At 44.9% G+C, this 24,978-nt stretch overlaps 1 protein-coding gene across 1 annotated transcript in view; it reads right to left on the reverse strand.

The window, feature by feature from the left end:
• Nucleotides 1–11,667, reverse strand: part of HSPH1 (heat shock protein family H (Hsp110) member 1) — a 171,165-nt gene extending 159,498 nt beyond the window's left edge. Inside the window, exons 1-2 of the mRNA XM_030200363.1 lie at nucleotides 11,264–11,667; nucleotides 9,615–9,672 (exon numbers count right to left, since the gene is read on the reverse strand). Coding sequence (XP_030056223.1) covers nucleotides 9,615–9,672; nucleotides 11,264–11,370 — 165 coding nt within the window. The 5' untranslated portion in view covers nucleotides 11,371–11,667. The remainder of the gene's footprint in view (nucleotides 1–9,614; nucleotides 9,673–11,263) is intronic.
• Nucleotides 11,668–24,978: the final 13,311 nt, after the last annotated feature.

The raw sequence follows: 24,978 nt of genomic DNA on the forward strand, positions 1-24,978 counted from the left end.
ACCGCAGCCATTACCTTTGCTCCAGACATCGATGCGTCCCTCGATGTTGAAGACCGGACCGAGCCCCAAAAAGCTTCTCTCGTTGGGCTCTTGAGACACTTGAGTCCGTTTCTTCATGCGAAGACACAGACTACAAGTGGCTGGGCTATGGTTGGGCCCAAGGCACTGGATACACCATGCGTGGGTATCGGCACCCGAGATGGTCCAGTTGCACCGAGTACGTTTGAAGCCGCTGGGTGTCTTCGATCACATGGAAGGAAAAACGGCTTCAGTAAAATCAAAAGACGCGATCGTGCCTGTTAAAAGAAAAAAAAGGGCAATAAAAAAAGGGAAGAACATGACCGCGTGGTCGGAAAACAAAGGAAACTAAAAGGGCAAAAAAATAAAGAAAACTACTGGAAGTTTTTTTAACTGTAAATTTCTATTAAAAAAAAAAAAAAAAAGAAAAAGGCAAAAGTCACAAAATGAATGAAACCCTTTCCCGGGCCTGAGAGGAGGGGGGAAAAAAACTCAACCGCACCTGAACGCGGAGAAAAAAAATAACTGAGGAACACGTTCACGCGACGGGCGGGAAATCGGTCCGCGCATGCGCAGTGCACGCTGCACGCGTGCCAGAAGACTCTGGCAACACTTTTCTTATATTTTGCTTGCCAAATGCCGGTTCCGGGGCCGACGCAGACATTGACCCACATGTAAGAACAAGCAGCCTGCTTGCCCTCGGAGATTTCAAATGATATGATGACTAATGAGATGTTTTTAGAGTTTTGGTCACCCACCTGGGGCTACTCCACGGCCACTTAGAGGGTTTATCCCCAGCTCAGCAACACCATAGAAGGGGAATAAACAAATATCTTAAAGATATTCTGGAGCTAGAACATATAGAATTACAGGCAATGTGGCTCCAGTAAACCAGAAATCACTGGGGATAATTGGAGAGCGGGAGACTTGCCCATAGGCAGTTGTGACCCAGTTGGTGGTAGAAGGGTGCTAGTGCACAGCACAAGCAGCATGTGTGCAAGATGACCTGAGCAGTGCTGGGGCCAGACCCTCTAAGTGGCCGCAGGGTAACCCCATGAGTGGCTAGGCATTTTGTGACTTTTTTTCTTAAAGCTGCAGTAGTAGCTTTAACAGGAGTTTTATATTCCCTTAAATAAGGAATAAAGCTAATCAGGTCAGAGTTTTTTTTAGTTTTTTGTTTGTTTTTTAGAGCCTGGAAGCTGGAGGAGGAACCTGGGAGGAAACAAACCAAACAGGGTGTATGGATAAAAGGGGTGGGACTCCATAGGACAGAGCCAAAGCCTCACGCTGGTGGCACTAAAGTGTGACTGAGGGCTGCAGAGCCAAGTTCTGCACTTAACAGGTATGGCTCCTAGACCGTGAACCTGGGAGCGGCCGTTAGGCTTGGCCTTGCTGTATGGCCATAGCCAGACCTGCTGAAGACGAAAGACTAGGACCACACCACCTTATACCAGAGATGTTACTGGAAGAATTCAGTTTTCTCTACCTCCACCTGCTGGAAGGAAGGAACACCACCTCTTTGTGCAGAACAGCAAAGATAACGCAAAGGAAAATTAAACAAACCTCAAGGATGCCAGAATACATCACATTACCTATCTAAGAAGGACGGATGCAAATGGAAAGTCAGCAGCACCCTACTGCTCTGAAAAACAGGATGGTCCATCCCACAACCTGCTGACCAATGACACTTCAGGTAGGCCAAATACCTACTCTTGATCTCCCAGCTACACCACCCTCTCACATTTATTCTCTACACAGATGAGCACAGGAAAGAGCAGGAGCTATGTTCTCCACTGACAAAACAGAACAAGTCAATCACACACTGGGAAAAGCCAGCCCCCCCAACCCGTTTAGCAGCCACTCCTTTCTGCACACAACCTGCACACTGCATTTTCCACCAAGCTAGACATTCCTTAAACATTTGCCTTGCACCACTTTATTCTGCTGTCCATGAAAAATCCATGTTAAGAGTTAGGTGGCGTAAGAGTTATATTTAAAAAGGCGAGTGCCCACTGAGTGCACAGAGCTGTCATTAACATGGCACTGTGCAGGCAATGAGCCTGCCTTGGACAGATCAGCAGGGTGGGTACTGGGTGGCCAGGAAGTTTTTCCTGACATGCACCAGGAACCCACTGGTTGGGGCAGGGATTAGGGACCAAGAAGTTGGGGACCAAAGAGGAAGTCCCGAGCACCATTTTTGGCTGGCACCCGGGATGAGAACATCGCCTTATCAGCAATCCCTGCTCGCAGTTCAGCACTGGGCTTCCCACCTCATCCAGCAGTCTTGATGGGCTGCATCTTTTGTGGCCTCATCGCAACACCCCCTTTTTCTCACTGGGTACATCCGAAGACAGGCCTGCTAGTCCTGTATACTGGCCTACAACCAATAGATACCCTGGCTGTGCGACGTCTCAGCCAGCATCTCATGGGGCAGTTGCTTCTTCAACAGAAAACCTGGGCCCAATTTCAGGCAGTGGTAGTCTTTTCCAACAGCTACAATGCCTATGTACAACAACGTCTGGGCTTACCCTTCCCATGTTCCACTGTACACTCTGCACCACCACCTTTTCAGACTCAGAGTATTCCAAACACTGGGCACTCCACCAGCTCCACTTCAGACACCGGCCTCAGTCAAGGTCCGGTGTCCCCAGCCACTTATAGCCAACTTCAGGGTGGTAATACTGCGGTTTCTCATGTTGCAAAGGCACATTCTTATGAGACTAGCCAGACAATGCATACATCTAATACATCAGCTGGACCGCTCGTGGCCATTACAGAAGATCCCTTTCGTTGGGTGTGGCTGAAGGTACTAATAGTTGTGCAACAACACAGTGTCAATTGTACATCAGACATGGGAAGCATTGCTAGCAATACAGAGAAGCAGACTGAAGCTAGAATGGGGGAGGAAGCACCTTACCCATAGTAGTAGCAATGCCTAGGGGTCACAGCTGCCAGTGGGGTCTGCAGGGCTCTCAGGTGACAGGAAGGTGTTGAGCTTGTCCAGTGCTGTCAATATGGCAGGCAATGATTGAAGAGTAAAATAAAGAGGGAGGAAGGGAAAGAAGAGGAAGGGCGAATCAAACGCATTCAGCAGCGACAATAGCTCTGACTTCTTCCTCGTCGAAAGAGGATTTGTGATCATATACAGTGGGGACAACTGAAAAAAAGGGGGGCTAATGTCCTCCAGAACTGTCGGCCTTGAGCTGCTCATGAAAAATGGACCCCAGATCAACCAGGAAAAGATTAAGAAACGGAAGTTTATTGATATTTTTCAGTTATTAGAGGGAAGAAAAGGGGAAAAGAAAGAGTAGAGGCAAGAAGGAAGAGTGTGAGGCGAGTGAATGGAGCTCCCAAGTCAGCACTAAATTGGATCCCAGCCTTATTGCAAGTGATAGACGTGGTCGGCCAAACCAACCTGGCCCAATTTATACCCATGTTGATCTATGCATACATCTTGTTGGCTTTCAGAGACTATGAGGGATTTAGGTGGTTAAGTATGATGAGGTGTTTGAGACAAGATGGAAGAGGATTCCTCCGACTTGGGGCTCCAAGGATGTAGATCTCTGCTATATATCATGACCAACAAAGGGCCATTTGCCAGTGCCTATAACAGGTCCTTTAAGTAGACCATAGGCCATGGGGATCAGGGGAAGAGGCCAAGAGCCAGAGAAAGAGCACAAGTTCTCAGGACGAAGTTTGCTGGCGTTTCAACAGGACGTCCTGTAACCTTCCAAACTGTAGGTACAGGCATGTGTTCCATATGAAGACACTCACACAGCAGCCAAATGCAGCAAGGCAGACTCCCAACAGGTTCCCTCCCCAGCAGTAACCATAGCATTTTTCAGAAAGTGGGAATGCAAACCAGGCTAAACAAGAACAAGACCACAGAGGCACTAAAATTAAGCAATATTGAAAAGTAAAGCGACTCGACAACTTGAATTATGGTCTTTATAAAGACCATTGGCGTAAATTGATAAGATCATGAGCTGAAACGCTGTAGTTAAAGTGCTTTTTTTTCAGCACTTTTAACTACAGTGTTTCAGCTCACGATCTTATCAATTTACGCCGTCTTTTATAAAGACCATAATAATTCATCTACATTACTCCCGGACTCAAAGTTTTTTCACAGAGACTACAGACTCCTGATGTAGGCATTCCGGCCGAAACACGTTGTGTCGAGTCGCTTTACTTTTCAATAAATATTGCTTCATTTTAGTACCTCCGTGGTCCTGTTTTTGTTTAGCCAGGTTTGCATTCCCACTTTCCCTCTTCAACTGAGTTCCTCCGTGGGATCTTTTTGAGTTCTCCACATCTGTGGATTCTCTTTGTACAAGTACCCAGGTAGGAGGGATGCCCAGGTTCTCAGGAAGGGTTTTGCATTTGATTTTAAAATTCCTACACAAGTTCCCTAGATAGGAGTTACACCAGGAACGCAATATTGGGGGAAGATGGGGGGTTGATAACGTTTGGGGCTATACAGGCAAAATACGGGATACCTTCATCCACTGCATTTCAATACCACCAACTCAGAGACTTTATTCTTAGGCGAGCAAAAGGGGAATTAAGTCTAGCGGAAACACAATTGGAGTAGGCGATGGCTGGAGGGGGGGGGGGGGAAGAGGAAGAATATCGAGAATATATAAGGCGCTTCTCCAGGAAACCAAGCCTGTTAAATATTACTTGCAGAAATGGGAAACAATGCTGGGGGTATCCTATGAATATTCAGAATGGGAAAAAATAAATTATTGCTGAGAGTGTCGGTGTCTTGTTCCTTGGTGGAGAATGGTTATAAGATACTTTACTGCTGGTATTATACCCCAAACAATTGGTTCAAATGTTTAAAATGGGGTTAGCTTTATGTTGGTGTCAATGTGGGGAGAAGGGTGACATGTATCACATTTGGTGGTCTTGCCCTGTGGCACAAGAGTTCTGGACCAAAGTTTTGACATTTGTGACTAATCTGACTGAGGTCGGCTATCCTAAGATAATGGAGCATTGTCTTCTACATGTTAAACCGCAGGGAGTGAACAAGAACATTCATCGATTGGCCACGCAGGTATTTGTGGCAAGCAAATTAGTACTGGCGGCAGCATGGAAACAACAGTCTCTACCTGATGTACCTGTGATAAAACATAAGCTGGATTATATTCACATGATGTCTAAACTCACTGCAATGCGGACGGGTAGCATATTAGCTTACTACCGCATCTGAGAACCATATGTTGACATTTGTTATATTTTCTATTATCAATCTAAGATGTGGATGGTCTTGAGGTTCTATTGTGTAATTGTGGATGTGTCAATAAAATCACAAAAAAAAAAAAAAAAGGAATGCACTACTACTAAACATTTCTAGAGCGCTACTAGGGTTATGCAGCGCTGTACAAATTAACAAAGAAGGACGGTCCCTGCTCAAAGGAGCTTACAATCTAAAGGACAAAATGTCAAGTTGGGGCAGTCTAAATTTCCTGAGTAGAGGTGTAGTGGTTAGGTGCCGAAAGCGACATTGAAGAGGTGGGCTTTGAGCAAGGACTTGAAGATGGGTAGGGAGGGAGCTTGGCGTAGGGGTTGAGGAAGATTGTTCCAGGCAAAGGGTGAGGCAAGGCAGAATGAGCGGAGCCTGGAGTTGGCAGTGGTGGAGAAGGGTACTGAAAGGAGGGATTTGTCTTGGGAGCGGAGGTTACAGGTAGGAATGTAAGGGGAGATGAGGGTAGAGAGGTAAGGAGGGGCTGCAGATCGAGTGCATTTGTAGGTTAGTAGGAGAAGCTTGAACTGTATGCGGTACCTGATCGGAAGCCAGTGAAGTGACTTGAGGAGAGGGGTGAGATGAGTATATCGGTCGAGGCGGAAGATAAGACGTGCAGCAGAGTTCTGAACGGACTGAAGGAGGGATAGATGGCTAAGTGGGAGGCCAGTGAGGAGTAGGTTGCAGTAGTCAAGGCGAGAGGTAATGAAAGAGTGGATGAGAGTTCGAGTGGTGTGCTCAGAGAGGAAAGGGCGAATTTTGCTAATGTTAGAGGAAGAAGCGACAGGTCTTGGCTATCTGCTGGATATGCGCAAAGAAGGAGAGGGCGGAGTCGAAGATGACACCGAAGTTACGGGCAGATGAGATGGGGACGATGAGGGTGTTATCAACTGAGATAGAGAGTGGAGGGAGAGGAGAAGTGGGTTTGGGTGGGAAGACAATAAGTTCGGTCTTGGCCATGTTCAGTTTCAGGTGGCGGTTGGACATCCAGGCAGCAATGTCGGATAAGCAGGCCAATACTTTGGCCTGGGTTTCCGCAGTGATGTCTGGTGTGGAGAGATAAAGCTGGGTGTCGTCAGCATAAAGATGATAGTGGAAACCATGCGATGAGATCATGGAGCCCAGGGAAGAGGTGTAGATTGAAAAAAGAAGGGGTCCAAGGACAGATCCCTGAGGAACTCCAACAGAGAGCGGGATAGGGGTGGAGGACGATCCATGAGAGTGTACTCTGAAGGTACGATGGGAGAGATAAGAGGAGAACCAGGAGAGGACAGAGCCCTGGAACCCAAAAGAGGACAGTGTGTCAAGAAGTAAATTGTGGTAAGACGCTGGTCCCAAATTGTGCAGGACAAGATAAACAGAGGTTGATCTGGGGAGGATCGTGGGACCTTTCAACGAGATGGTGGAATCCCCTTTGGTCACTGTCCCAAAGAAGGAAACTGGAAAGTTCAGACATCCACACCCTGAAAGGAGATGTGTGAATGATTTTCTATCCCCCCCCTCCCCCGAGGCTTACTCTGTGCAACATGCCTCCTTTGATAAGGCAATTCGGCTGGTGAGCATTGTGGGCTGAAAGCACTTACGGGTAAGGTGACCTTTCAGTTGCTAACCGTGCACCCTGGTAATTTCCCCATACTGGGTTTCCAGTTGGGGGGGGAGGGGTAATATTTTGATAAATGTCGATGGGTTGCTTGGTGTACTGTTCTTGCTTTGAGTACTTCAGCATATTTCTGCATTGGGTAGTAGCCAGAACCACGAGCACAAATATTGTTCACTATCTGGTTTCATGTTCGTTGGCCCAAACAGTTCCTGTCAATCCCTCTTAAATTACTTTAAGGCAATAGCTGAGAGGTTCACAGTCATCTTAGCCCACAAAACAGCAGGCCCAGTTTCTCAGCTATCCTTTGGGTACTGAGTAGGACTCAAATGGACATCTACAGATTTCCACCAGTTAAATTGCTCAAGCTCAGAGGCTTGATATCATGGACTTTGGGAAAGGAAAAGGTTACACCATGGGATATGCAATCCCTGGTGGCCAATCTTAACTTTGTCTGCAGAGAGTGAGTCATGGGCAGACCTTTCTTGCATAGGTTGTCTGGCTCAATGGCGCAAGTTCACAGACCATCACATTACATCAGAATCACATAACCTTTGACGCCAACTTCAACAGCAAGGTTATAAGGTTGGACGACCCTATAACCAATGTGGACCTGCAACTATATTCAGATGCGGCAGGTGGAATTGGTTTTGGGGTCTACTTCCAGGGTTCCTGGTGTGCTGGGATTTGGCCTAGGGAGCGGAAGGAACTAGCAATCACCAGGAACATAACATTCCTAGAGCTTTTCCCTATCACAGCAGCCATTTCCATATGGAAAGAGATTGCACAACAGATGGTAAAATTATGTTTCTTTCCTTTAGCTGCAGCAGATGAATCCATCAACTGGTGGGTTGTATCCATCTACCAGCAGGTGGAGATCGCGATCACTGACTTCAGTGAGTGGTACTGGACAACCAGCCCCTCTGAACGTTAGTATATGTCTCATCACAAAGCCAAAATAGCTCCACACGAACATGAAAAATACCTTCCTCACCAGAAGGAAAACTTCAGCAGAACAAAAGTCTGGCTCCCAAGGGCGTGCGTGTGCTCTGGATGAGGGTTGGGAGAATGAGATAGGCTCACCTTAACCATTCCTCCAGCACAGATGCACCTCTCCCCCCCCTCAAGTGCTATTATCATACATATTGGTGGTAACGACTTGGGAGCCCCATCTTGCATTGAATTGGTGCAAACAGCTGGGTGCAATTTTTCCGTCATCTCACAGCATTTTGCCCACACCCTAATTATCTGGTCAGATATACCCAGATTGTGCTACAAACAATTGAGACTATGGGGGAGATGAAGAAAGAAGATGAATAGAAAGATTACCACATGGGGCCTCCAGTTAGGTGGACATCACGTAGTACACACATGGGCTGAGCTCTGCAAAGGGGTTTTCTAGATAGACATGGTCCACCTTTCGGACATTGGGAATGACCTGTTTAACAAGAATCTGCAAAGTTTACTTAAGGACGTATTTTTGGCCATAACTGACCGCAGCAAATGGATGGTGGCCCGGGGCAAGTGATACTACCTCGGGCTGGTGGCGAGTGTACCCAAGCCTGAATGGTGAAAAAGTCTGCAGCTGAGACACTTGCGTTATCAAGTTGAACCTCCCCTTGCTGGGTGGCAGGGGAATTCTGCTATGTGAACTTGCTAATGGCGGTGGACTGAGCATTGTTGTGTGAAGTGGAAAAGCTTCTGGTTGGCTCAGGTGCCCTAATTTCAGAATGGTTGTTTTTGAATAAAGCTGCGCCAAGTTGTTGCCATTTCAACTGCATGAGTTTATGTGCTTATTTATATATAGGTAATTGAGCAAGATCGAGGAGTTACAGTTACTTATGTTTAACCTCTATCACAGCCATTCCCAACCCAGTCCTCAGGGCACACCTAGTTCCATTGGGTCTTCAGGATATCCACAATAAATATTTACGAGTTAGATCTGCATACAAATCTCTCTCATGCATATTCATTTTGGATATCCTAAAAACCCCATGGGACTAGGTGTACTTCAAGGACAGGGTTGGGAACGGCTGCTCTATCACCTTTGCTAGTCTCCATTGGGCTGTTCCTTTTGCTGGAGTTGCAATCAGTTCTAGGTCTGCTTCTGTATCTGGCACTTCCTACTGCTGCATCTCAATGAATGGCCACATGCGATAGAAAAGGCTACCAGGAAAGGGATGAGAGTGTGCTGAAGAGAACACTACAGACAAGCTATGGAAAGGAAAAAAAAGTATAAAGAACAAATGGCAATTTGAAGCACATGCAAGACTAACAGATAAGGGATGGCTCTGAGAAACATCCTGCCTAAGAGCTTTGTGACACTACAGGATCAGCGGGCAAAGATATGCTTTGGTGGAGAGAGGAGAAGCTGTCTAACTAGCACTACTGGATCTGATGCAAGTCAAAAGCTTAATTGACTACTAGTAGATTTTGATATAAACTCAACAGTAGATCTCAACTATGGCTTTTTAAAAAACGCATATTGAAAAAAAATCTGCACCTTCTACAGATTCACAGTAGTACCTCAATGGAAAAAAACTGCAAACCTATAACAAGGTTCACAGTAGACAGCGGAGGTATAGCAGCTTTCTGAATAGGTACCATCAAGATGGCATCACCATTCAGTGTGTTGATATTCCTCCTCCTTATTCAAAAATAGTTTTCAATATAAGCCATATCATCCTTTCAATTTTATGACAGTGCTTTGTGGCCTGCCAGTGTCAAGTGGACACAGCAACTTATAACACCTACCTGATTTTTTGCTGCTATTCCAATAGTTCTGTTTTTTGATCCAAATGACACAACAGCCCTAGAAAAATAAAAGCCAATACAGATGTAAACAAAAGTATAGCAAATATATTACTACAAATACATTGCAGTAATGATGTATCAAATTTTAGCTTTGGTGCTGCACTACACTCAAAGCAGTTTTACAGGACAATTTCACTATCTACCCAAAGCTTTGATGTAACAATCTATACCCAATTACATGCTTTCATTTAACAAAAATAAACATTTCAGCCATTTTTCTAAGGAAATATTTCATAAACTGTTCAGAATATTTGTTGAGAATGGTTCTAGTAACATTTACTGCTTAACAGAATTTAAGCAGAAACCTTTTATCAACAGTCTGACCTCCTAACTACATATATTTAGCTAACAGCACTTTCCCCAATTCTACTTTTTAGGTTCTTATACCAGATTGAACATCCCCTGAAGGCTACTCACTATCTCTTTCCTGCCCCTTAATTTTTTCATGACAATCAGATGGGCTGCCAGTGAAAGAATCAGATAACAGATTTATCTCCATTTTGTTTCCCAAATAAATATCTTTTATTATCTTGTCTTCTTCAGTTTCTGAATAAAACATTATGAATACACACAAGCAAATGTTATAAAATCTTCATTGTGTTGGCTAAAAGGCTTCTATTTTTTATAGCCTTTATGTCCGTATATAAGCCATTCAAACGGACCAACACAACCGAAGCGGAAACGTTCCAGAATGTCTCAGGTACAGAACCTGTAACATATTTGAATGCTGGGGTGGGGGAGAGAGGGAAATATCTGCTCCTTTTAGCGTGCATACAGTTTCACTATCTTGGGAGATTCGAAGAACACACGTTATGTTAAGTACTGCTGTGTCCATGAGCCATATGATTTGCCGCTCCTTAGCAGCGTCCAGAACAGCAGTGCTACAATCCATAGGCACTTAGGCAGACGCACTGCAGCTTGGTCCCGGTGGCTGGGAGGGCCCTGGAGTGCAGCACTCTGGAAGATTCCAGAGCCTCCCTATGACATCATCATGCCCGCAACAAATTCAGTTGACTAATGACGCCACGACCCTGACATATCAAGTATCCAAATCACTAGGGCTTTGTTTTAGGGGGCAAAAAAAAAACCATTTAAGTGTCATAGCCTAAATAACTTAAAACAAGCCACAACCCTCACTCTGGGTAACCAAATTACGTTGTTTTCCACAAAAAAATATGTTAGGAACTTTCTCCCCCCAGAGTTTAAAAAAAAGGGGGCATTCGGGCAAAGCACTCTGCCAACTATCGTCTTTTTCAGCTTCAGGACTTAAATGACTTGTTAGAAGTATGCAGATCTGGTATTCTCTTAACGTCGCATCGTGCCCAGGTCTCTATAGGGATAATGAATGGGCTGCAGCACAACTACCGGCTCTGAATTCAAGCCTCATCTTTCCGGGCACCAAACGAATATACTGGGAAACCTGAAACAATGCGAAGAGCGCCGTCTAGTTCCTCATCACATTGTAACACCGGACACAAAACCTTTTTTTGCCAGTTATCAGAAAGACTTACACTGCAGAAACAAGCCCCTCAATCCCCCATCGCCAGCAAATAAAGGCAAGAACATAACCACCCAATCCCGTTACTTACGGTGTACATCGATCACTGAATTCGTTGGCAATCGTCTCGATACCACCGGCTCTAGCGATCGCAATGTGGCAATTCTGAAAACCCAAATCAAATCCGACAACTGACATAATGCCAGCCACCGAGCGGATGCAAGGTTGAAAGCAAAAAACAAGTCAGATGTCAGTGTAGTGTAGTTGACTTAACGCCACGATTCAATGCCGTTTAATACTATTCAGATTGACGGGGGTTCACTGTCTTTCTTTTCCAATAAACACAGCGCTCAGGTTTTTCACGCTCTAACTCCAAGTGTATCTCTGTCATATAAGGAGGCGGGGCCCTGCTCTCTGCTTCATATATTGCTGGACCAGAATTTTCCAGAAGCTACACGGCTTTTGCAGGCTCCACGTGCAGCTTCCGCTTCCGCATTCTCGAGACTTCTCGAAAGATTCCAGCCAATCGTAGCTCGGCTTTTAAAGTGATGCCAGCAGTTGTCAGGGCTACGGAGACGCCAGTTCGGCAGCTTCTGCTGGGTAGGAGGAGGGCGGCTAAGTAGGTGGGTTTGGATCGCAAATTCGTTCGTGTGATGTAGTTTGAAGGGTATCATTAAACGTTAGTACGTGTGTGTATAGTAGACAGCTTTCTTCAGTGTGATGGAGTAGGGAACTACTGATCAACAAACATTAAGAAATATGTTATAAAGTTTTGAGACTTCCAATTATGTTACCCTTTAAATATATTTTTTTATTTCTTTATTGTTGTATGAAGTAAACCACATTACAGCATAAAAGAGGGGAAAAAAAACCAAAATGGGGGGAGGGGGGGAGGCTTTGACCCAATTTATATTTTTCAAATCTAGAATTGTCTGAAAGGTACCTTCTTTTTTTGGCACCACAAAGGAAACTGAATATTGGCCTTGATGTCTCTCTTGACCTGTTTGAGAACAACAGCACCTAAAACAAGAAGCTAGTCCACCATAGTTACCGTTGCCAACTTTTTGCCAGAGTCTGACATAATAGAGAAATAAAAATAATTGTCTGCCAGACAGTGGAAAAACTCCAATTTGTATCTTTCCCTTGTGACATCGAGACTCTGAGATGATTCGGGTACTCCTTGGAAAATACAGTCAACAGCCAACTCCATAGCTTTTGCGGCAAGTAGGTCAATCCCGTGCTATCCGGTGTTCACACCGTTTCCTCCTCGCTAAAATGTAGATTAATAGAAATTAAACTATAAATGTTGATGTTATCATTAAAAAAATATTCTAACATTGAAATCCAAACATATTCTATGCCTCGTAACTAAGCACTATAATATTGAATTTCATAACTTTTTCCCTCCCCCCCCCCCCCCATTCTAATTGGGAGATGTAGGCTCTGTTATATCAGAAATGTTGGAGAGATTATCAAAACTCTAATTCTCAAGGCAGTGTACTTGCACATTTCCTATCTGGGGTAGGGTTCACACCAAATGTTTTTGTCATCCTGGAGTAAATACAAATAAAACAAAACAGAGAAAATAAAATAAGATGATTCCTTTTTTTATTGGACTATTGAGTTTTCTAGCTCATTGTGAGCCATAAAATTCTACTGCTTTGTCACCTCTTATCTACCATCCATCTCTCCCTGTCTCTCACCCACCCAGCCCCCACTGTTTCTCACCTAACCCTCCTCACCCTCTTCCTGTGAGACTCATTGGAATGCTTTCGTCTTTCACTTATATATACTGATATTTGTCATTGTAGGGGGTGAGGTTTTGCACTAATTGCACTTGAAGGACTGTTGAAGACTGTTGAAGGACTTTTTATACTTAGACTTTGCATATACTTTTGTGTTTGAACCAAAGAATCAGAGTTTCTCTAATGAACCTAAACTAAAACCCTCACAGCTTGGACTTGTTAATAGTAGAACCTGTTTGTGAACCAGCAGCCAGATAACAATTTGTAGTAGTCAGCAATTCAGGCTTGGAAGGGAGACAGCCAGCTCTGTCAGCGCAGTCTCGTGATCAATACACAGAGGCTGTATTATGTGGATGTGCTGAAACAATACAATAAGTAACATTTTCTACATCTTCTTGCAAAGTAACATTTTCTGTGAAACTGACGTATTCTTTCTCTATGAGAACTACAGAACTACTACTGTATCGCGCATGTGCCTGTACTGCGCATGTGCTTGTGTGATGTATGGTGTATGTTCTACGCATGCTCACTAATGATGTATAAGAATGAGTGTCAGGTGACGCTTGGGGCGCAGTATCCTGAGTCTGAACTTAGTACTGTGTCAGCTAGCTAATAAAAGTTGCCTTGCTTTGGAAGTCAGCGTCTCAGTCTCCTGATTTACTTGCTGATCTGTCCAGTTACATTTGGCGAGCCAGCCAGGAGGCAGGGCCGAGGACGAGGATATTTCCTCCCCTCCCTGATAGTGGGACGGCTGAGCCGAGACTGATGGTTCTCTCCAGCTGACTGGAGAGTGCGCACCGCTGAGTTCAGCGTCTGGCCGCTGTGAGAGAGCTGTGCAGGGCTGGGTAGCCTGCACAAGGGGTGCGCGATCCTAGCAGGACAACTTTTTGGGTCTCCGGAGACTTTTGAATCCTGCAGCAGAATCAGGCGAGTATACTCGGGGTAGCAGCTGACCGACTCGGTAAAGGGTCGAAGAGGGGCTTGATCACCCCCTTTGCCAGTGCCGAGTAGGGACTAGGTCCCGAAACCCACTAGGCTCAGGGCGGAAACGGGAGGACGGGTTTCCTGTAAGTGTGAAAGCAGAGTGATTGGCCCTGCGGTTTCAAGCCAGGCGACCGCGTCTTGGCCAGGGCAAGTGTTGAACCTTTTGTGTCTGGTGGAGTGGGACCCCTTACCCCTCTGCTATCCTTTACCCTCCTTTTGTCTGTCTTGTTGGATTATTTGTAGTAAATAATTAGCAGATTTTAGTACACACAGCTTCAGCTTTAGAAATGTTAATTTCTTTCTTCATCTCTCTCTCATTCACCCCTGAATAATTCACTGCTGAGTCACTTTAAAGTTGAAGTAACAAAACATCTGTTTACTCACAGTTTGTAGTTAGATTATAATCAGACAGGCTTATATATACATATTACTATACATTTGTATTATCAGCTCCTTCCATGTGCTTAGATGGTAATGGATGCTCACACCACCATAGATCCTCTCAGGTTAGGAGAGATCATGAGCTCCATGTGCTCCATGTGCTGCATGTGCTGCATCTGCTGTGTCTAACCCCCACAGGAAGTTGCATAGCTATGTGACCTCTCTAAGTAATTCACATCAGAGGTCACAGAGTAATCACAGAGAAATAATAGGTGACAGGCAATGCATGTAAAAATACAATACATTCCAACAAACCCCTTCTCATGCATAACTGTCATGCAATTATTTATTCATACAAAGTCCAAGCTTTATACGCAGATTCACAAAATGTTCTCTGGGTAACGGTTTGGTCATGATGTCAGCTGTCATCTCACTGGTGTGACAATAGTGTAGACTGATGACCCCTTCTTTCGCCAACTCTCGCACGTTGTGGTATTTCGTTGCGATGTGCTTGGTGCGTGACTGAACCTTGTCATTCTGTGACAGTCGGATGCAGCTCTGATTATCTTCCATTATCTGGATTGGTCTCTTTTCAGCTATTCCGAAATCCAGCAAAAGTTTTTCAATCCACATCAGTTCTCTGCACGCTTCCGATACGGCCACGTATTCAGCTTCTGTAGAAGACAAACTCACAATACTTTGTTTATGACTGGCCCATGAAATTTGTACATTTCCATACATAAACACATATCCACTTGTGGATTTATAATCAGAATGATCCCCTGCCCAATCTGAATCACAGTAACATATTAGTTTTGGGTTACTATTGGCTGAAATCTTTAATTTACAATCAATGGTACCCTTTAAATACCTTACCATCCTTTTAACTGCAGTCCAATCTGATTTGGTAGGTGAGCTGACCCTTCTGCTCAAAATTCCTACTGCATTTGCTATATCAGCCCTGTATGTGGTAGCTAGATATAAAAGCTTACCTATGGCTGATCTATATTGGATGTTATCTGGTAAAGGTTCTCTTACTGTTTCATCCTTCAGAAAATCAGTGATCATGGGAGTGCTTACAACTTGGGCATCTTGCATACCTAAACTTTCAATAAGCTCATTTATTTTCTGCTTCTGGCTTAGAAGATAAGAACCATCATTTTGTTTCTCAATTTCTATACCAAGATAGTATGACACATTACCAAGTTCTTTTATCTCAACATTGTGGTTTAAACACTTTACAATGTCCTTGTACTCTTGCTCACTTTTGCTTGCAATGAGCAGATCATCAACAAAAGCTAAAATGTATGCATATTGTCCATTTGTGCACCTAGTGTACAAGCATTTATCTGCTTCACCTTGCTTAAATCCTAAATTTGTCAATATTTCATGCAATTTTTCATTCCAACATTCTGCACTTTGCTTTAATCCATAAAGACCTTTGTTTAATTTACACACTAGCTGTCTTTGTTTTGTATTTATGAAACCTGTTGGCTGTTCCATGTACAAGTCTTCAGTTATATCTCCGTGAAGAAACGCTGTTTTCACATCAATGTGGTTGACTTGCATGCCTTTTGAGACTGCAATGCTCAGAAGTGTTCTAATTGTCGTGTGTTTCACTACAGGTGCAAACACTTCATCAAAATCTTCTCCATATTTTGAAGATATCCCTTTGCCACTAATCTTGCTTTATACCTTTCCACTTTTCCTTGTGCATTCCTTTTTAACTTGAATACCCATTTGCATCCTATAGCTTTCTTGCCAGGAGGTAATTTTGTAAGAATCCAAGTATTATTTTTATCCAATGCATCAATTTCTTCTTGTGCAGCTTTACGCCATTCAGCAGCTTCTTCTGCTGGCATTTTCTCAATCTCATCCCATGTTAAGGGCTCTTGAGCTTCTGCTGACTTTGTTAGGTAAGACAGTCTTGGGGGTGGAACACCTTTGTTTTCCCTGGATGAGCGTCTGACAACAGGTTGGTCCGACCTTTCTGCATCCTCTAAATCTGAGAGTCCTTCTCCAATTGATTCCCCTTCTCCAACTGTACTGTCTTCTTCAATGATCCTTTCTGTGTCTGCTTCCTCTGCCTGTTCCTCGTTAGATACAGATGAGTTGCTTTCAGACATCTGCCTTGGTATGGCATTTATATACACTGGCATGTCTATTATGGTTCTAGTTTCATATTCTGGATGATAAGGCTCATCTGGGATAATCCAGCCTTTATCAACCCTTTTGTTTTCATCAAAATATGTAACATGTCTTATGCCAACAATGCCAGTTTTCAGATTCAAAATTCTATATCCTTTGTGTCCTGGAGCATAGCCAACTAAGATGCCCCTTTCTGTTGTGGAATCCAGCTTATGCCTTCTTTGCTTTGGTACATGAGCATATGCTGTACTTCCAAATGTTCTTATGTGTGACAGGTTTGGCTTCCTACCATGCCATGTCTCATGTGGTGTGCGCTCAGCGCCTTTAGTTGGCATTCTGTTTTGTAGGTACACTGCTGTGAGAATGGCTTCCCCCCATAGTCTTTTAGGGAGATTGCTATCTGACAGCATACATCTGGTCATTTCCACAAGTGACCTAAATTTTCTCTCTGCAACAGAATTTTGCTCTGGTGTATAAGCTACTGTTGTGATATGCTGAATGCCTTCTTGTTCTAGAAATGTGCGCATGCTTTGTGAAGTGAACTCACCACCATTGTCGGTCTGAAGAACCTTTGGTTTTCTTTCAAATTTGTTGCTCACCATGGTTACGTATTTCTTCAGCATGTCTGTGACTTGACTTTTCTCTTTCAGCAAATAGGCCACACAATATCTAGAGAAATCATCCAAGAATATTAGCACAAATCTGTTATTTCCCAATGATGGGATATTAAACGGTCCACATAAGTCACTGTGTATTAAGTCCAGCACTTTATTACTCCTATTTCCTGTGTATGCAGGAAATGAGGGTCTCACACCCTTTTGAGTAACACAGTCTATGCATTTCTCTATTTTACCAGCATCTGCACTTATCTGAATGCCGGTGGCCAGTTGCTTACTGTAAAGATCCTGGATCACCTTAGAATCACGATGTCCCAGGCGGCGGTGCCAGATTTCCGGACTACATTTACCATCATTCTTCCTTACTTGCGCCAGATGTGAGGCTTCACCTGAAATGTTCAGCTTATAAACATCATTATGCATAAAAGCTTCAGCATACACTTCATCATTTTTAGAGATTGTGCACTTACTGTTTTCAAAATGAATCACAAATCCCTTCTTATCTAATGTAGATACACTAAGCATATTGCAAACTGCTTGGGGAATATACAAGACATCACTTACAGGAATTTCTTTAACTTCATTAGACACTTTGCATTTTAAGAATCCAATACCTTTTGCTTGGATCTTAGCAGTCCCTGCGTTTGCAGTTTTAAGAATACCTTCCTCTGGACACATTTCCTGAAAGAAATCTTTACAATTGGTTAAATGGCATGTGCTCCCTGAATCCAAAATCCAAGTACTTTCATTTGAATTATTATTTACCATAGTCAAAGATTTTTCTGCCATTAGAAAGCCCTTGTGTTTATCTTTGTCCTTCATACATTTCCTGGTTTGAAAATTCTTTAGTTCCATTGGCTTAGGTGAGCTAGAGGGAGTGTTTTGTGTTTCCTTACACCATTTAGATACATGTCCCTCCTTTCCACATGAGTAGCAAATCAGCTTGCCCTTGGGTGGAGTTTTCCCATCGCTCCGCCTTCCTCTGTTCTTTGCCAAGAAATTTGTTTCATTTCTCTCTGACTGACTTTGAGAACACATCTCCTCAGAATCATTTATTATGCATTCCTGCCTTAGTTTTGATGTTGTCTGTTCAAAAGATTGCCCTTCAATGGCCTCATTTACAGACCTAAAAACATCAAACTTCTTTGATAGTGAGGTAAAAAGAAATGCTCTTTTCAATGCATCACACATGGGAATTCCAGAAAGTTCTAACTTTTGAAATGAAGACATAAGATACATAATGTGATCATTACATTTACTTTTATCCCTTAATTTGGTTTCATTCAACTCTGCCAACCAAATTGGTTGCTGCTTTGCATATGTAGTTGCATACATAGTTCTCAGCTTACATAAAATGTCCTTTGGTGTATCTTTTCCCTCCACTAATATGGCTTGTTTCTCTGAGAGAGCTTCCAAAAGCATGCACTTCACATAATAGTTTGCATTGTCCCATTCAGCCATATTTTCAGCTGTTCTGTCTTGGTCTAAGCATATATTTAATCCTTTTGCTCGAAGGAGACATATGAATCTTAGTTCCCACTGCTGATAATTAAACTCAGTTAATTTAGGCACCTTGAGAGAATAGAACAATGGTGAATTTCTTCCCTCAGCCATTTTCTTAGCCTTCTGTCTGCTGTGTGGGGGGAGAGAGAGACAGACTGAATCTTTCCTTTAAAACTTAAGAGAAAAATGTGGCCTTTTTTTCTGCCTGGTAATATTTCTCTTCTTTTTCAATTCCTGGCCCTGGGCCCATAACCCTTTTGTTGGATTATTTGTAGTAAATAATTAGCAGATTTTAGTACACACAGCTTCAGCTTTAGAAATGTTAATTTCTTTCTTCATCTCTCTCTCATTCACCCCTGAATAATTCACTGCTGAGTCACTTTAAAGTTGAAGTAACAAAACATCTGTTTACTCACAGTTTGTAGTTAGATTATAATCAGACAGGCTTATATATACATATTACTATACATTTGTATTATCAGCTCCTTCCATGTGCTTAGATTGTAATGGATGCTCACACCACCATAGATCCTCTCAGGTTAGGAGAGATCATGAGCTCCATGTGCTCCATGTGCTGCATGTGCTGCATCTGCTGTGTCTAACCCCCACAGGAAGTTGCATAGCTATGTGACCTCTCTAAGTAATTCACATCAGAGGTCACAGAGTAATCACAGAGAAATAATAGGTGACAGGCAATGCATGTAAAAATACAATACATTCCAACATGTCTACTATCCTGTGGCACCGTCGGATAGGATGGGCGAGGGTGGGTCTACACCTTTGGATTTAATGACTGAGCACTTTAGCGAAGTGTTCGACCAGAAACAATGTTCCAGGGCAGGGATGATACAGCGTTGTCAGTTTATGTGGCCTGGGTTAGGTCAGTCTGTCGACTGGCCGCCAGAGGGCACCTTTGCCTATGAAAAAGTTGCTGCTGTTCAGAACATTGTTATAGTTGACGGTAACCCCGGCTGTCCAGAGGATATCCCGTACATAGAGGGGTGGGCGGATGTGGTTCGGAACCCACCAATATGGGCCCAAAGGAAGGTGGAGAAGGCAACCTTAATGGTGGTGGCCCAGAGAAGAAGCCAGAGGCCCAAGTTGAAATCCAGATCCCAGTCCCTACCTACGGCAGTTGGGGGAGGTGCTGATGGTTGCTGTGAGGCTAGGCCCACCAGTTCAAAGAAGGTAGTCCCCATCTTGGAGAAGCCGGAGGAGGAGGACCCAATGCCCAGTCCGGCGGCGCCCCCTTGTAGCCCAATCTATCCGGACCTTACAGAATTAAGGAAGGGGGGAGGGGACACGGGGCCTGAATCCCAGGAAGTGGATTCAGACAGCCCACCGTCACCAGATCAGATAGAGTTCCCAGTAGACCAAAAGCCCGTTAGGAAAAGTCAGAGAGTTCTCAAGGAACCCACCCGTTATCCTGCCACGAGTCCAGTTATAGTTTCATCGGACCGCCGAACTGCGTCCGACTTGTATCCCATCAGGGAGGCCATGGTACAATTACCAAATCCTGAGGACCCTGACCATCCGATTGAGTCAGTTGTTTATAATCATGTTCCCTTCTTGAGTTCGGACCTCCTGAATTGGAAAAATCATGATCCTACATATGAACAGAAACCTGAGCAGCTTATCGAATTAGTGGAGGGCATAATATTTAGCCATAATCCAACCTGGTCTGACTTGAGGCAACTGAGTTCCCATATATTAACTACTGAAGAATGCCGACAGTTGCAACAGAATATGGAAGAGGCAGTTCGGCAGGCACATCCGAATGAACCAGATTTGGCCAATCGTGTCGCTGCCCTGGTGCCCACTACCAAGCACCGAACCCCAGCAGGCCGGGAGTCCTTACGTCAATATCAGCAGGCCTATTTGGCAGCCTTGAAGAAGGGAAAGCGGAAAATTACCAATATGGGAAAGATTAATGACATAATACAAAAGAAGCATGAAAGCCTAGGTGATTTTCTGGAGCGGCTTATGGATGCATATCGAAAATATAGCCCAATAGACCCTGAGAAGCCAGCCAACCACCCGATGATAGTAATGAGCTTTGTTACCCAAGCAGCCCCAGACATTAGGAAGAAGTTGCAGAAGACCGAGGGGTTTGAGGGCATGAGTATAAGTCAATTGAAGGCGATGGCCGATCGTGTTTTTGGATATCGAGATCAGGAGGAGAAAAGTGAGGCCCGAAGAGAAGCAAGCAGACAGATGCGTGAGAATGCTACTCTGTTAGCTGCTGCACTGGAAGAACACCAGGAAAAAAGCAGAGGAGCGGCCGCACCGGAAGAACGTAGGGGCCAATACAGTGGCAGGGGCCGGAGGTTTCCCCTAGGGAGGAACCAGTGTGCATACTGCAGGCAAGAAGGCCATTGGAAAGCGGAGTGTGGAGAAAGAGGGCGAGGCCGGGGACGCTCGGAGCAGCAGGAGTAGCAGATGGCAGTGGATGCTGTTCAGACACATACAGCATGAAGACACCGGGAGGGGAGAGTCCCCACTGACCCTCTGGTGGAAATTCGAGTGGGGACGCAACAAATGAGAGCCCTGTTAGACACAGGGGCTCAAAGATCTGTCATCACTACAGCAATAACCCCCGAGACCAAGGAAACCATACCGATAGTGGGGGCTTCAGAGAAATCCCTTACTGCACCTCTGTTGAAGGAACGCCAAGTCCAGATTGGAGGGAAAACAGTCTCTCACCAGTTCATACATATACCTGGGTGTCCCGTTCCTCTTATTGGACGGGACTTGCTATGTAAATTGCAGGCCGCTCTGAAATTTAAATCCACTGGGGAAGTTGAGGCCACTTTTGGAGAGCAGCCAGTATCCCTTATTTGTCCTGTCCAGGAAGAGTGGCGATTACATGCTCCTCTGGTTGTTACTGTCGCTGACAGTCGATACACAGAAGATACTGCATTTGCACAGCAGAGGAGGACTCTTATGGCGGGAGTACCTGGGGTCTGGGCAGAATTGAACCCCGGAGGACTGGCTGTAAACGCCACCCCTATCTGGATCGAATTGAAACCCAATGCTCAAATTGTTAACCAGGGCCAATACAGTATACCTTATGCTGCTCGACATAGTATGCAATCGCATTTACAGAAACTCCTCCAACAGGGAGTCTTGAAACCTACCAGATCAGCCTGGAATACCCCCTTACCGCCGGTCAAGAAGCCAGGGACCTCTGAGTACCGACCTGTTCAGGACCTGAGGAAAGTCAATAACCAAGTTGTGGACATAGTTGCTCTTGTACCTAACCCTTACTCCATTCTAGCCCAAATGCCAGCCCAAACCAGGTGGTACAGTGTCATTGACTTAAAGGATGCTTTCTTCTCCATACCTCTTGCTGAGGAGAGTCAGCAGTTCTTTGCATTTACATGGGAGGATTTACAGACCGGAACTAAACAACAATTTACCTGGACCCGATTACCGCAAGGTTTCAAGAATTCGCCTACTCTGTTTGGGGAACAACTCGCCCATGATTTGAAGATGTATCAGGCTGAGTATGGGCCTGTTGTCCAGTATGTGGACGATCTGCTGATAGCCAGGGAAACATACACTGATTGTACAGTGGCCACCTTTAATCTTCTGAAAACTCTGGAAGCGCAAGGATACCGAGCTAGTCGGAAAAAAGCGCAACTGTGTGAAATAGAGGTTACAGCGGGAAGCTGCATGCAGGCGTATTAAGCTACGTTTGAATTAAAGCTTTAAGCTTTGCTATAGGTCCGGGTCCATGACGTCATGGGGGAGTCACTTCACTTGTGTGGCTGCAAGAGAAATCTGTCCAGGGAGAACCCAGGCTACACGATTGTGAAGAAGTGATGGGCACTGTCCATTCTAGCAGTCCTGACCTTAAAGACCAGCCGTGGCAAGGGGGAATTACACTATTTACAGACGGGAGTAGTCAGGTGATAGCAGGGGTTCGACGAGCAGGATATGCTGTTGTGTCAGAGGACCACGTAATAGAAGCAATGGCCTTACCATCTGGAACCTCTGCTCAGCAGGCTGAATTGATTGCCCTGACTAGAGCACTTCAGTGGGCAGAAGGAAAGGTGGTTAACATTTACACTGACTCCAAATATGATTTCTTAACCCTTCAGGTACACGGGGCACTGTATAAGGAAAGGGGATTCCTAACTGCTGAAGGAAAGGGACTTGCACATGATACTGAAATCTGTCGGTTACTTGAAGCGGTATGGAAGCCAAAGGAAGTGGCGGTGATGCATTGTAAAGCTCATACCAGCAGAACGGACCCCATTGCCAGGGGCAATCAGCGAGGAGATGATGCAGCAAAGAAGGCGAGCCAACTTCCTTACTCTTCTGATTCTGGGATGCTACTCCTAATCCATTTACCAACCGAGACACCAACTTATGCTTCATCAGAGGAAGAATGGGCTCGACAGGAGGCACTACAACTGCGTAACGGATGGTGGGTGCTGCCAGATGGCCGAAGATGGATACCTGAGGCGTTAGCTTGGACTGTGGTCAAGGGAGCCCATGACCAGACCCACTTCGGCCGAGACGCCCTAGGTAGATTACTTGGAAAAACCTATTATATCAACAATCTGTTTCATTGGACCAAGAATGCTTCTAGTCAATGTGTTACTTGTGCCCGGAATAACCCACGGACGGGGCCAGGCCCAGCTCCTGCTAATATCTTACAGGGCACCAGTCCTTTCCAAGTCTGTCAAATTGATTTCACGCATATGCCCCCAGCCAAGGGATATAGAGCTATCCTTGTAGCAGTATGTACATATACTGGATGGATTGAGGCCATACCTACACGGACTGAAATGGCTAAAGAAGTCACCTCTTTACTTCTCCATCATCTTCTTCCAAGATACGGGTTCCCCAAGCAGATCAATTCTGATAATGGTCCTGCCTTTACTAGCGAAGTAACTCAACAACTCAGCATGAGATTAGGCCTCGATTGGAAGTTGCATTGCGCATGGAGGCCGCAGAGTAGTGGGGCGGTAGAGAGGGCAAATAGATCCCTGAAGAATCAGTTAGCCAAACTCTGTCAGGAGGCTAAAGCCAAGTGGCCTGATCTTTTGCCACTAGCCTTGTTACATCTCCGGTGTCTGCCCAGGGCCACCGGTCTCCTTATGAAATGATGTACGCTAGACCTCCGCCTATACCCTCATGTCCCATATCATTGCAAGTCCAAGGTGAGGGTACCCTTATGCGGCAAATGAAAGGGCTACGGGAGGTAGTGCAGGAAATTCAGCAGTACACTGAGAGTGTAAGTCCACTAGTTTTGACCACCCCTGTACATCAGTTTCAGGTAGGGGATGAAGTATGGGTAAAAGAATGGGATGATGCTGATTGTTTAAAACCCAAATGGCGGGGGGCCTTCTCTCGTCATTCTAACCACCCCCACTGCTGTTAAAATTGCAGGAAATCCTGTCTGGATACATTGGACCAGAGTGAAACCGGCTGCTGCATCGTCACCACAGGGAAAGTGGACTGCCCATTCGAACCCGAATCACCCTCTGCGATTAACTCTAAAAAGGAGTCGATAGTTGTGCTCCACACATATGTCCAGAAATACAGCAGCCACTGTATAGGCTGATTCTGGAATAAGGAGAGTAACCCTTTCAATAATATCTCCCTCCATCTCTTCCCTGTCATCAGATGATAGTCACACAATACCTAATATGGGGGGGGGTCTTCCTCTGTAGCTACCCCTACCCTTCAGTAGTCCACACTCAGACATGTCAGAGTTGTACAGCCCCAGTGCGGAGTGGACCACATACAGGGGGTATTATGTTTGTCGCCCACACTTCCGTTCACAAAGACTGTTGGTTCGCCCCCCCCCCCCCCCTACTTCCTGCATAGAGGACAACAAGAAATATTGGATTGGTGATCTTAAGCCCCACGCATATAGGTTTGGTTCAGTGTGTTCAGGGGCGTGTCATACCTGTCCTAAAGGCAGAAAGAGGATTTGTGCTACTTATGCTGGACAGTGGGGCCTGTCTGATGGGGGAGGGAAACAGGACATGGTACAGGAATTATTAGTGAAGAAAGCTATTGCGCGGGTTACTCGACCTGTCCTGCCCCTCGCTAAGGGAACCAATAGTAGTAGTACTACTACTTTATGTGAATCTGTCGTCCACCTCACTTCTGATTTTGATGATGTTTTTAAGCAAGGGAAAAATGTGTTTATTGATCTGACTTCCCGAATAGGTAAGGCACTTAATGTTACCAACTGTTGGATTTGTGGGTGAGCCCTGATGGGAGAATCCTGGCCCTGGCAAGGTTCCCCAATGACTCCAGAACAATTAGCAGCCTGGAATTGGACTAGACGCCCTTCATATGCACAGCGAATAGGACAATGGACTCTTAGCTCTCTGGTGATAGGCCATGAATGTATTTCCCGATATCCTGATGACAATTTCACTAGCGCTGTAGGAGACACTCCTTGT

Source organism: Microcaecilia unicolor, chromosome 4 (assembly GCF_901765095.1).
Source record: "Microcaecilia unicolor chromosome 4, aMicUni1.1, whole genome shotgun sequence".
Taxonomy (NCBI): Eukaryota; Metazoa; Chordata; class Amphibia; order Gymnophiona; family Siphonopidae; genus Microcaecilia; species Microcaecilia unicolor.